The sequence below is a fragment of the Suricata suricatta genome, chromosome 14 (assembly GCF_006229205.1).
Source record: "Suricata suricatta isolate VVHF042 chromosome 14, meerkat_22Aug2017_6uvM2_HiC, whole genome shotgun sequence".
Lineage (NCBI taxonomy): Eukaryota > Metazoa > Chordata > Mammalia > Carnivora > Herpestidae > Suricata > Suricata suricatta.
This window is the reverse complement of record NC_043713.1, coordinates 72,125,923-72,139,750: the sequence shown is the minus strand read 5'-3', so window position 1 is coordinate 72,139,750 and position 13,828 is coordinate 72,125,923. Positions and strand designations below refer to the sequence as shown.

Sequence of the window (13,828 nt, the reverse complement as noted above, 5' to 3'; positions counted from 1 at the left end):
GGTCATGTTCTCATGGGTCACGGGATCAAGGCCCACGTCGATCTCTACACTGACTGCACAGAGCCTACTTGGGATTCTCTCTCTTCCCTTCCCCCTCCCCCCACTTTCACTCTCTCTCTCAAAATAACCCTTAAAATAATAAAAATAAGTAAGTACAATTTTTTCATTGGTCTACTCGTGTGGCTTTAGTTATTTAACTTTTTGGCCTCTCCAGTTTTGAACAATTCTGCATCAATTATTGCAATGAGAAACTCCAGCAGCTGTTAATTGAGAGGACGCTTAAGGCGGAACAGGCAGAATATGAAATGGAAGGCATAGAGGTAAACGTCTTAATGTTTCCTCTTCATTTGCTTTCTTAGTCTAGCAAAAGAGATCTGCTCCAGAAATAACATTTCCCTGGAGACTTTGTCCCCCTTAGTACTAAGAATTATTTTTCACTCCTGCCCTGCTTTTTTCCTGGGAAATTCCTTGGACATTCAGAAAGTTTCTTTTTTATTAATGTTAGAGATTTAAAAAATCGGATTTTGGAAAAATAATGTTGGAAAAATCAATTTAGAAGAGATCTGTTTTCTGTTCACCTAAACCCCCCCTTGGAGAATTCTTTTCTCTTTGTCATTTTAGTGGGAGCCAATTCAGTATTTCAACAACAAGATCATCTGTGATTTGGTGGAAGAGAGGCACAAGGGTATCATTTCCATTCTGGTGAGAAAAATTACCGTTGACTTAGAGTCTGTTCCTACGGTGTTGCCAACACGCAGAATTCCGCGCCCCCCACCGCCCCCCAGGCTTAAAACGGGTTACTTAACATGAGCAGAAAGCCAGAAACCACAAAGGAAGGTTTTACAAAGACTGTGCATTGATCCAGAGTTGAGACTCCTTGGGGTGCACCCGTGACTTTGTCTTGACCTGTTGGAACTTCTGAGAACATCCATGCCCGATTGCTCCAGTTCAAACATTACATTTTTAATGTTTGTTTATTTCTAAGAGAGACAGAGCAGGAGGGGGGGGTGGGTAGAGAGAGGGAGACACAGAATCAACAGCAGCTCCAGGCTCAGAGCTGTCAGCACGGAGCCTGACGCGGGGCTCGAACCCATGGACCACGAGATCATGACCTGAGCCGAAGTCAGATGCTTAACCGACTGGGCCACCCAGATGCCCCCAAACACCACTTTTTAAAAATCTAAAGTGAATGAGAAAGTATTTCTTTGCCTTTGGGATCTTCTCCCTTATAATGAAAACAACTGGTCCCCGTTCTCCTGCCCGCCTGCCGCCATCAGCACCGAACTGTGGTGTAAACAAGATTCTAAAGCACCGCCGGGAACAGAGGGTGACTGTGGTTGCCAGGAACATGGGCACGACCCGAAGTCAGATGCCAGCCCCATTGTTTGCTAGTTATGTAAAATTGGGTGGGTGTCTTACCCTCTCTCAGCTCCTCTGCTTGTCTTTAAATAGACGCAGTGATGGTGGCATTTATCTCGAGGAATTGTAAGGACAGGTTCAGATTGACATGTGCAGCGCTTAGAATGATGCCAGTGTGTGGTCAGTGCTCAGACCCCATCCATTCAACAAATACGTATCGAATGCGTACTTGGTGCCATGATTGTGCCCTGTGCTTCGGGGCTCAGTGGTGGACAAAACAGATCAAAACCGCTCCATTCATGACGCTTTAAATTCTAGCGCAACAAACAAGTTCATGGGCAGAATGAGCACGTGGTACAATGAAGGGAAAAAGCTCTAAAGCTGAGATGTGCTGGGAAGGACGATTCAGTTGTAGCCAAGGTGGCTGGGAAGGGCGGGCGGACGTCTGGAGAAGCAAGTTCCAGGAGCCCGGACTAATGTGAGCCATTCCCTGTGCGCTCAGTGCTCACGTGGACGGCTACACTGGTATTTTAAAATATGCTTTTGTAATAGATACTTGTTTCTATCTGGTTTTCCATAAATGGAATCTGAAAGCATAAACATGCTCCTTCAAAAGAGTTGTCTCACCAACCTTAACCCCGGTTTTTTCTGGTTGTTTTAATGAAAGCAGCAGGGTTGATTTTAAAGATGGTCTCTTAAATGTTATCGATGTGAGGGACCCGAAATAGGAAGTGGAAAGACACAGCTGGAGAAATGTGAGAAGTTACATGCCCGTGGCTTATAGCTTTCTTTCCATGGAGATTTTGCTCCTGGTCAGAGGGGATATGGGCTTGGTCAACAGTGACTGGTGAAGAGAAGACGAGGTGGTGTGTCCAAGGAAGCTGATCCTGGGAGCCGCAGAGCGTCCCTGGGAAGACTTTGGAAACATGGCGGGGGGGGGGGGGGGGGGAAGAGGTGACTTTTCATGGAATTTCCAATCCCATGAGAAGCTAAGCACACGTGAGGGATCACTGGCCTCCCACCCCCAAGGTTCACCTGAACTTGTGTTGAGGTGATGGTATTTTAGTCCAGGACATTCTACCGCCGCTGGCGAAGGCATGTAAACTCGGAATCGATGGTGTGAGATGAGATGGATCGAGGCTTCTCTTTTTCTCTGGAAGGATGAAGAATGTATCCGTCCTGGTCCCGCTACAGACTTGAGTTTCCTGGAGAAACTGGAAGAGAAAGTAGGCAAGCACGCACACTTCCAAACGTATGTATCTCGCTTGACAAGCCGTTGGTTGGGGAAGCTCATCAATTATCCATTTTCTTGGGTATGTGGGCAGCGGACCCCAAGAGTAAAAGTACTTCTTCATACATAGAAACGTGATGCACCATAATTATGCACCAACTCCTATAGATGCGTACCTTGTGTTAGTACAAATTAAACTCAGATTCCAGGTGGAATGTTCTAAGATTTTGTATTTTTTTTAATGTTTGTTTCTTTTTGAGAGCAAGAGAGACTTGAGTGCAAGCAGGGGAGGGGCAGAGAGAAAAAGAGAGAGGGAGACACAGAATCCAAAACAGACTCCAAGCTCGGAGCTGTCAGCAAGAAGTCCCATGCAGGGCCTTAACTCACAAACTGTGAGATCATGACCTGAGCTGAAGTCAGACACTAACCAACTGAGCCACCCAGGTGCCCCTAAGATTTTGTATCTTTATGATCATTACACTGTAGACAGGGTCACACACGTGAAATAGTCTTCTTTATGAAATAGTCTTTTTTTAATTTTTAAAAAATGTTTATTTTGAGAGAGAGAGTGCAAGCAGGGGAGGGACAGGGAAAGAGGGAAGGGGCCAGCCAGGCTCAGTGCAGTCAGCACAGAACCCAACACGGGGCTCTTTCTCATGAACAGTGAGATCATGACCAGAGCTGAAACCAGAAGTCAGACACGTAATGGACTGAGCCACCCCGGAACCCCAGAAATTTAAAGTTAGGTATCAGATATAAAATACATACAGTGCTCTGTGTGGATCTGAAGTGGACAGCCCAGCGAACTTTCATGTTCACGTGTGCTTCCATTAGTACCACGCCGACCCAGAGAAAGAGCGTTGGCAGCATCCCAGAAAATCGACTAGAAATTTAATTAGTCTTTGAGGCAAGGAGGAGAGAATTTAATATCTCATGCTCTGGAATCCTAAAGCCCTGGTTTTAAATTACAAGACATGCAACTTATTAATATACCTAATGTGTAACATTGTAATGACTCCATAAATCACCTAGTGCTTTCTCTGGCCATGGCAGAGGCCAGGTAAGTGGTACTGGCTTTATCAGAGCTTTTGCAGAATATTGCAAGAATAAGGGGAAATGAGTCAAAAATAGAAAACTGAGGGGCACCTGGGTGGCTCAGAGTCTGTTAAATGTCCAACTTCAGCTCAGGTCACTATTTCATGGTCCTTGAGTTCAAACCCCGCATCAGGCTCTGTGCTGACGGTGCAGAGTCTGCTTGGGATTCTCTTTCTTCCTGTATCTCTCTCTCTCTGACCCTCTCCCACTTGCATTCTCTCTTTCAAAATAAATATGTAAACTTAACATTTTTTTAATCTTTAAAAAATGGAAAATTGAATTACGGTATATTCACAAATGGAATAATACATAGCCACGAGAATGAAAAATCTATAACTATATGCAGTGATTTGGATAAGTCACAGAACATGTAGGCAAGAGGAATCAGACACAGGGACACCTGGGTGGCTCAGTCTGTTAAGCATCTGACTTCAGCTCAGGTCATGATCTCACGATTCATGAGTTCAAGCCCTGGTCAGGCTCTCTGCTGTCCGCACAGAGCCTGCTTCAGATCCTCTGTCCCTCTCTCTGTCTGTCCCTCCCGCATTCATGTTCTCTCTCAAAAATAAACGTTTTTTTTTTTTAAGGAAAGAGAGGACTCAGACACAAAAGGGTACGTACTATACAATTGTGTTTCTATAAAGTATAAAACCAGATAAAAACCAACCTGTGTGTTAGGTGTCAGGTCAGAACTGGCAAGGGCTCCAGGTGGGGGTGGGGTGGTTCCCAGGGAACCAGTTCTGTTCTGTTTCTCGATCTGGGTGCTGGTTACCTGGGTGTTAATGGCGCTAACATTCACTGAACTCTACACTTGGTGTGTCTGCATTGTCAATATATATGTATATACATTTCAAGAAAGGTTATAAAAAGTTAGGAATCACCAGACTCTGAAAAATGTTTTATGACTATTTTAGTCACTTAACATCATAAAAATGTAGCAAATTTGTTTTTAGTCGTCACCTGGAAAAAGTAGAAGTTCTTTCATTGTATAAATCAATGTGTTTTCTGTGGCCCACGCATGTGTTTTAGTTCCTCAGTTCTCAGGGGAAGGGCCACGTTTTACTTTTAAGTTTTTATGTCAATTCCAGTTAGTTAACATTCAGTGTTAGGTTAGTTTCAGGTGTGCAGTAAAGTGACTCAACCCTTCCATACAATACCCAGTGCTCATCACAAGTACAGTCCTCTGGGGGCGCCTGGGTGGCTCAGATGGTTGAGCATCCAGCTTCAGCTCAGGTCATGATCTTGTGGTTCGAGGGTTTGAGCCCCGCCTCAGGCTCTGTGCTGACAGCTAGCTCAGAGCCTGGAGCCTGCTTCAGACTCTGTGTCTCCCTCTCTCTCTGATCCTCCCCTGCTCATGCTGTCTCTCTCTGTCTCTCAAAAATAAATAAAAAACATAAAAAAAACCCACCAGTTCAGTCCTCAGTTCCCATCACCTATTTCCCCCACGTCCCCACCCCAGTCCTTTCTGGTAACCATCAGCTTGTTCTCTATAGTTTAGAGTTTGTTTCTTGGTTTGTCTCTCCCCCCCTCCCACCTTTGTTCATTCATTTCTTAAATTCCACACATGAATGAAATTGCATGGCATTTGTCTTCCTCTGACTGACTGCTCAGCATTATGCTGTTTAGCCCTGTCCGTGTCACTGCAAATGGCAAGATGTCATTCTTTTCCGTGGCTGCGGAACATTCCATGGCATATATATACCACATCCTCTTCATCCATCCATCCATTGATGGACACCTGGGCTGCTTCCATGATTTGGCTATTATAAATAACGCCGTAATAAACATAGGAGTGGATATATCCTTTAGAATTTGTGTTTTTGGATAAATACCTAGTCGTGCAATTGCCAGATCACAGAATAGTTCTATTTTAACTTTTGGAGGAACCTCCCTACTGTTTCCCACAGTGGCTGCACCAGTTTGCGTTCCCACCAGCCATGCAAGGCGGTCCCCTTTCTGCACAGAGAAAGATCTTATCTTAGAGAGACCTCAGTCTATATGCAGATGAGCTAGGTAGCAAGGCTTCCTGGGAACTGCCTGGTGTGTTTGGTTTCCAGGGCTGACCTTCAGCCGATTGTCATGTTCCTGAACAACTTATCAAGGCTTCTCTTCTGCTCTTTGCTTTATATGCTGGTGTGTTTTGTTACAGCAAACTAGGGAGGTTCAGTTCGTGTCTTTTTCTGTCTTGCAGCCGGAAGCTGGCAGGGCCAAAGGGCCGAAAGAGGATTGGCTGGATGGAGTTCCGGCTCTTCCATTACGCAGGGGAGGTCACATACTGCACCAAAGGTGAGTGTCCATGGGGTGTAGGTCACGGTCATACAGGCGTCCCTGTATCCACTGATGAAATGGCTGCACATCTGGCCCACACAGTCCCTGGCTGTGCTTGCAAGCAGGCCATTTGAAGTTTTCTCTTTATTACTTTTATGTCTAACCACTTCATTTCACCCATTCAGAGTGTACCATCCAGTAGTGTTTTACTCTCTTCACTTTATAGTTATGCACCCATCACCGCTATGCTATGCATTTTGGAACATTTCAACCCCGGGGTGCCTGGCGTGGCTCAGTCTGTTAAGTGGCCAACTCTTGGCTTCAGCTCTGGTCATGATCTCACGGTTTGTGAGATCGAGCCCCAAGTCAGGCTCCACACTGATGGTGCAGAGCCTGCTTGGGATTCTCCCTCTTGCTCTCTGCCCCTCTCCTGCTGGTGTGCTTGCTCGCTCACTCTCTCTCTCTCTCAAAATAAATATTTAACAAAAAAAAAAAACCACTTCACCCCAAAAAGAAACCTTGTTTGCATTAGCAATCACTCCCTAGTTTCCCAGCCCCATCCCCCACAGCTGTGAGCTAATCCATTTTGTCTCTGCAAATTGCCTGTTCTGGGTATTTCATCTAAATGGAATCACACAGGGGCGCCTGGGTGGCTCAGTCGGTTGAGCATCCGGCTTCGGCTCAGGTCATGATCTCATGGTTCATGGGTTTGGGCCCTGCATCAGTCTCTGTGCTGACAGCTTGCTCGGAACCTGGAGCCTACTTCTGATTCTGTGTCTCCTTCTCTCTCTGCCCCTCCCCTGTTCAGGCTCTGTCTCTCTGTCTCTCTGTCTCTCTCTCTCTCTCTCTCTCTCAATAATAAATGTAAAAAATTTTTTAAAGAATAAATGGAATCATACAGCATGTGTCCAGCTTCTTTCCCTTAGCATCACATTTTCAAGGTTCGTCTGTGTTATTACTTTCATTGCTAAATAATATTCCATTCTATGGATATACCTCATTTCGTTTATCCATTCATCAGCTGATAGGCATTTGCATTGTTCATGCTTTTGAGCTCTTACTAACATTGCTCCTACGAACATTTTCTTTTGGCATTTCTGCCTTAGGTTCTAAATTATTTCCACTCTTTTCTTTTTTTTATAGTTCTTTTTTAAAGTTGGGGCACCTGGGTGGCTCAGTTGGTTGAGCAGCCAATTGTGGCTCAGGTCATGGACTCGTGGTTTGCAGGCATAGGCCCCACATCAGGCTCTGTGCTGACAGCTTGCTCAGAGCCTGGAGCTTGCTTCGGATTCTGGGTCTCCTTCTCTCTTTGCCCCTACCCCATTCGTGCTCTGTCTCTCTCAATAATAAATGTAAAAAAAAATTTTTTTTAAGATTAAGTAGGCTCCATACCCAACATGGGGCTTAAACTCCCAACCCTGAGATCAAGAGTCACATGCTCAATTGACTGCAAGCCAGGCACCCCTAAATTATTTTCACTTTTAAATATGTTTCTCTTAGAATATTTAAAAAGTAATGTATTTTTTTTCTCTAGAATTCAGAGTGGTATAAAAACAGAAAACATTTCAAATGGGATGACTCTGTGGATAATTGATTGATTTTCATCAATCGATAAAATACATGTCACACAAGAAGTTCCTAATGGTACAGAAAAGTCCAAAAAATGAAACGAAAAGTCCCCTCTATTCCTAGCTTCTCCCTGAGGTAACCACAGGAACCAACAGTTTCTTGTAATTCCTTTCAGGAAAATAGAAATATCTTCTGCATATACTTGAATACATGGGGGCACACATACACATCCAAATACCAAATATGTGCACACACATTTAAGTAACACAGATTATTTTGTGTTCTCTTTTGCTTTTTTGATTTCATTTAATGGAAATGAGAAAAATTGTTTTTTGCTTTTGTTTTAAATGTATGTTTGTTTTTGAGAGAGAGAGAGTTGGGCGTGGGCAAGAGAGCTAGGGGCAGAGAGAGAGAGAGAAGCAGGGCTCACCTGAATCACGGCTCAAACTCACCCAATGTGGGACTCAAACTCATGAGATCATGACCTGAGCTGAAGTCACATGCATCCAGGTGGCCTAAATGTTTATTTTTGAGAGAAATAGTGTGAGCAGGAGAAGGACAGGGGCTGATGGTGGACAGAGGGTCCAAAGCAGGCTTGGTGCAGACGGCAGACAGCCCAGTGTAGGGTCAAACTCACGAACCTCAAGATCATGACCTAACCCGAAGTCAGACACCCAACCGACTAAGCCACTGCCCCAGGGCTTCACCTCTATCATTCATTTAAACCTCACAGAACCCTTTCATTATTGTTCCTCTTTTAATCTAGGAGGCAGTTGAGCTCAGAGAAGTCAAGTAACTTGCCCAGGGTCACTCAGCTAGTAAGGGGCAGAGCTAGGGTTCAGACCCCCACCTTTTGCCTCCAAACTCACATCCACTCTCTGTAGCAGCCAACAGACGGCACCCCATTTCTTCTGAGAGGCTCCAAGCACTCCCTCTAGGGCTGTGTCTGTGTTTGATGGACACAGCTTGTTTCCAGTTTTGTATCTTATAAACCGTGCTGTGGTTGACATCCGGGCATAGTGCACTTGGCCAATCTGTGCCTGTTATACACGTAGCATAAATTCCCAGAAGTGACACTGCTGAGTTCAAAGTTCTATCAGAAATTAGTCTAGGGGGCACCTGGGTGGCTCAGTCGATGGCGTGGCCAACTTTGGCTCAGGTCATGATCTCGTGATTCATGGGTTCAAGCCCCGAGTCGGGTTCTCCACTTCAAGTCCTCTGTCTCCCTGTCTGCCCCTCCCCTGCTTGTTCGTTCTCGTTCTCTCTCTCTAACAATAAACATTTTTTAAAAACGTTTAGAAAGAAAACATTATGCTGAGCTAAATAAGCCAGTTACAAAAGGACAAAACCCTGCACCATTCCTGTGATAAGGCGCAGAGGGTGGTCAAACTCCAGAGGCAGGAAGTAGTGGTTCCCTGGGGGAGGGGGAGGGGGGCAGGAGGAGGGACGCTTTAATGGGGTCCGAGTTTCAGTTAAGAAGATGAGGTGCTTTGGAGACAGATAGTGGCGCCAGTCCCACAACAGCGTGGCTGTACTTAATGCCACTGAGCACATAAAAACAGCCAAAACGCTAAATGTTATGTCCGGTCTGTTTTACCACACTAAAAACGCTAGTCTTGGTGACTCCAAAACGTCTTCTGAAAAGGTTGTATCTTAGGCACTTCTGATACATGCCTTTTTTTAGTTGCTTTTGATTTTATAATGTCCTTTAGTCACTAACATAATTATGAGTGACCGTTTAGGTTTTCAGCGAGCACTTATAAACCAAGTTTCCCTTTGTTTATTTTTTATTTTTTTAATGTTTTTTAATGTTTTATTTATTTTTGAGAGAGAGAGACAGGGTGGCAGGGGAGGGTCAGAGAGAGAGGGAGACACAGAATCCGAAGACATGCTCCGTGCTCTGAGCTGTCAGCACAGAGCCTGACGCGAGGCTGGAACCCACGAACCGTGAGATCATGACCTGAGCCGAAATCGGACGCCCAACCGACTGAGCCACCCAGGCACCCCTCCCTTTGTATGAAGATACCGGTGGGTCCCTCTAGTCCTGGGACTTCAGTTTGGCTTTCCTAAGTGGTAGGGATGGTTTTCTCACCTGGATTCACCTGTCTGCTCTTGAAATTCAGGGTCCCCTTCACTGTTCTGATGTTATTCCTTTTATATGTAGTTCTTTGCTAGGGGATGAGGGCGTATATACAATACTTCACATAAAGTCTCTACATTCATGTGATAGCTAAGTGAGAGAGTTTAGCATATATGCCATGAACTCCATCCTGAGGACCTCGTTCTCAACCAGGGGGGAGATCACGCCTCCCGGAACACCTGTCATGTCTAGAGACAAATTTGGTATTTGCAACCAGGGAACTGACATCTCGTGGGTGGAGGTCAGGGGTGCATGATTCACAAGAAAGACCCCACCACAAAGTCTTTTCAACCCCAAATGTCAGTAGTGCCGAGGTTGGGAAACTCTGACCTGATCCTAGGAGATTATTTTCAGGGTTTCCTTTTGCAATCGCTTGGGACAGAAATGCATTTTCAGGCAAAGCCATTGATTCAAAACATGTTCAACATCTTACAGGCTTCTTGGAAAAAAACAATGATCTCCTCTACAGACATCTGAAAGAAGTAAGTGTGAAGTTTAACTATGTATGTTTCTGATGGTTATCCGGTATCACCCATGACATGGATTTGAGGCTAGATTTGGCCTTCTGCATTTTTCTCTGAAGTACCTTGTGGTAGAATTTCAGCATGTCATGGCCAGAACAATATTCGAGATCATCCATTCGATGTGCCCTTGATCCAACATGCCTACTCACGTGTGTGTGTTGCCCCTGCTGTGTGCCAGACTCTGGACCTGCTCTGGGGGCTCCTCCTGCTCATGAGGCTTACCGTGGGGGTGGGGAGCAGCCGAGGATAAATATACACATTGGCCCTTGAACAGCATGATCTGCCAATCCTCCACGCCATCAAACATCCACGTATAACTGGGGCACCTGGCTGGCTCAGTTGGTTAAGCTTCTGACTTCGGCACAGGTCATGATCTCATAGTTCATGAGTTCAAGCCCCACATTGGGCTCTGCATTGACCGTGCGGAGCCTGCCTGGGATTCTCTCTTCCTCTTTCTCTGCCTCTGCCATGCTTTCTGTTTCTCAAAAAGAAATAATTTTTTAAAATCTATGTATAGGGGCCCCTGGGTGGCTCAGTTGGTTGAGCATCCAGCTTCGGCTCAGGTCATGATCTCAGTTTGTGGGTTCGAGCCCTGTGTCGGGCTTTGTGCTTATAGCTAGCTCAGAGTCTGGAGCATGTCTTCAGATTCTGTGTCTCCCTCAATCTCTGTCCCTCCCCTGCTCATACTGTCTCTCTCTCTCTCTCTCTCTCTCTCAAAAAATAAAAAAACATTAAAAAAATAAAAAATATAAATCTATGTATAAACTTGACTCCCCACAACTTAACTACTAACAGCCTACTATTGACCTTAGAAACCTTTCTGATATGTAAATAGTTAATTAACACAAAATTTTTATGTTATATGTATTATATATGCCGTATTCTTAAGGTAAGCTAGAGAAACAATGTTAGTAAGAAAATCTTTTTCTTTTATTGTTTTATGTTTCTTGTTTATTTTTGAGAGACAGAGGCAGCACAAGCAGGGGAGGGTCAGAGAGAGAGAGAGAGAGAGAGAGTGTGAACAGGGGAGGGTCAAAGAGAGAGGGAGACACAGAATCCGAAGCAGTCTCCAGGCTCTGAGCTAGCTGTCAGCACACAGCCTGATGCGGGGCTCAAACCCACAAACCACAAGATCATGACCTGAGCCGAAATCGGATGCTTAACCGACTAAGCCGGTCAGGCGCCCCAGTAAGAAAATCTTAAAAAGACTCCTAAATACAGAGAACAAAGGGTTGATGAAGAGAGATGAGGGGAGAGGAAAATGGGTGACGGGCATTGAGGAGGGCACTTGTTGGGATGAGCACTGGGTGTTGTATGTAAGCGATGAATCATGAAAATCTACTCCTAAAACCAAGAGCACACTATATGCACTGTATGTTAGCCAACTTGACAATAAATATATTAAAAAAAAAAAGAAAATCTTAAAATACATTTACAGTACTGTTACTGTAAAAAGACCTACATGTAAGTAGATCCAGTGGTTCAAATCCATATTGTTCAAAGGTCAACTGTACATGATGAATTATCCATCAGTGAGAAATGCTATGAAGAAATAAGTTAATATGATTGAGAGGGATATTTTATTTTTTAAAGTTTATTGATTTATTTTGAGAGAGACATAAAAAGCATGAATAGGGGATGAGCAGAGAAGGAGAATCCCAAGCAGGCTCCACACTGTCAGTGCAGAGCCTGACACAGGGCTTGAACTCACAAACTATGAGATCATGACCTGACCCAAAATCAAGAGTCAGATGCTTAACTGACTGAGCCACTCTGGTGCCCCCAGGGAGAGAATCTTTTTATTAATACATGCAAAGGGACAGGGTTGGGGAGAGAGAGAGAGAGAGAGAGAGATGGAGGGAGGGATACAGCCCAACACGGGGCTCAATCCCACAACCCTGGGATCGTGACCTGAGTCGAAACCAAGAGTTGAGTTGGATGCTCAACTGACTAAGGCACCCAGGTGCCGCTCAAATTAGTTTTTTTAATCAAAGTAACACAGATTATTTTGGAAATGTGTGCACAGGGGAACGAAGCTGGTCCCGTGTCACTAAGTCTCTCTCCTGAGAGCCAGCTGTTCTAGCCATCTGACTGTGTATCCTCCCAGGGATGGTACAGACTGAGACGTGTGTGTATCTCACTCTTTATCTTTTCTCTTCACACGATAATTGCACACCGTGCGTGTGGTCCTGCGTCTTTTTTCTCTTAACACCGTATCTGGGAGATCATTCTTCAAGAGCTGGTTCTTTCTGTAGCAGCTGAACTAGGCAATAATGATTGCTTTACTGTGTCAGAGAGAAAACAATCAGACGGCCTCACCATGTAGACAGAGCAGTGGACCCAGTATTTAAACATTTCCTTCTAGGGGCGCCTGGGGGGCTCAGTTGGTTAAGTGTCCAGCTTGAGCTCAGGTCATGATCTCACGGTTCGTGGGTTCAAGCCCTGTGTCAGGCTCTGTGCTGACAGCTCGGAGCCTGGAGCCTGCTTCAGATTCTACGTCTCCCTCTCTCTCTCTCTCTGCCCCTCCTCTGCTTATGCTCCGAGCCCGCCTCTCAAAAATAAATAAATAAACTTTTTTAAAAATCGAAAAAATGAAGCTTTAAACATTTCCTTCCATGTTTGACTGTGGTTTTCCCCCTCTTCTTCAAGTGCTCCGGAAGTAAATGGCTCTGGGACCTTGTGCACATTTGTTAAGCTTTCCTTAGTGATTTCTGAAACACTGAATGTGGAGCTCCTTTCTTTTTACTTGCAGGTGCTCTGCAGGTCCAAAAACCGCATCCTGAAGGAATGCTTCCTAGTAGCTGAGTTAGAAAACCGGAGAAGGCCACCAACGGTGAGTGGGGAGGTGGGGGAAAAATGCTCATCCAGAATTAGAAAGGTAGCAGAAATCAGCCAGAGGGTGTAGTTATCCCCAGTTATGTATACATTTTAAGGTGTCCTTTCTTTCCCTGGAAATGTTGCTAACACATTCTACTATATATTTTCCAAGTGTAGCAACCAGTGTGTTTATTTGCACTCACCGAGTGCCTACTGGGTAGGAGGGTACAGGATTTAGCGATAACAAAATGGACAAGGTCCATGTTCTCTTGGGGCTTACAATCTAGTGGAAGAAAGTATGGGAAAATACCATCAAAGAAAGAACTTAAAACAGTATTTCATAAAGGAATCTTGGTATCAAGGAAGTGAGAGGGCAGTGGGGGTGATGGTCTCAATGGCGATACTGGTTCTTAGGAGGCACTCATCACATACCTGTGAAGTGAGCGAAGAATTCTGGACAGGTGCTTGTCCTCTGACCAGTCTGAGATTGTACTTCTTAGGCCAGGACTCAGGCAAAGTGGTAATGGATAAGGCAGTCTGTCAGGAGTTGGGACCTAAAGGGCTAGCCAATCTTCTCTGTGTTTACTTGGAGCTGCAATGTCTACTTTACTCATTCATTCATTCATTCTCCCTCCCCCCCCCCCTCTCTCTCTCTCTCTCTCATTCTCTCTTTCAAGGTGGGGACTCAGTTTAAAAACAGCCTGAGCAGCCTTCTGGAAATTCTCATCTCTAAGGAACCTTCATATATCCGTTGCATCAAGCCCAATGAGAGGAAAGAACCCAGTGAGTCATGAATCATTCTGAACACTGAACTCAGGGAAATAA

At 44.9% G+C, this 13,828-nt stretch overlaps 1 protein-coding gene across 1 annotated transcript in view; it reads left to right on the top strand.

Annotated features, from left to right (window-relative positions):
* Positions 1-13,828, top strand: part of MYO1H (myosin IH) — a 44,987-nt gene that overhangs the window by 15,186 nt on the left and 15,973 nt on the right. Inside the window, exons 11-17 of the mRNA XM_029921613.1 lie at positions 215-320; positions 622-702; positions 2,520-2,611; positions 5,877-5,971; positions 10,098-10,144; positions 12,939-13,019; positions 13,681-13,786. Coding sequence (XP_029777473.1) covers positions 215-320; positions 622-702; positions 2,520-2,611; positions 5,877-5,971; positions 10,098-10,144; positions 12,939-13,019; positions 13,681-13,786 — 608 coding nt within the window. The remainder of the gene's footprint in view (positions 1-214; positions 321-621; positions 703-2,519; positions 2,612-5,876; positions 5,972-10,097; positions 10,145-12,938; positions 13,020-13,680; positions 13,787-13,828) is intronic.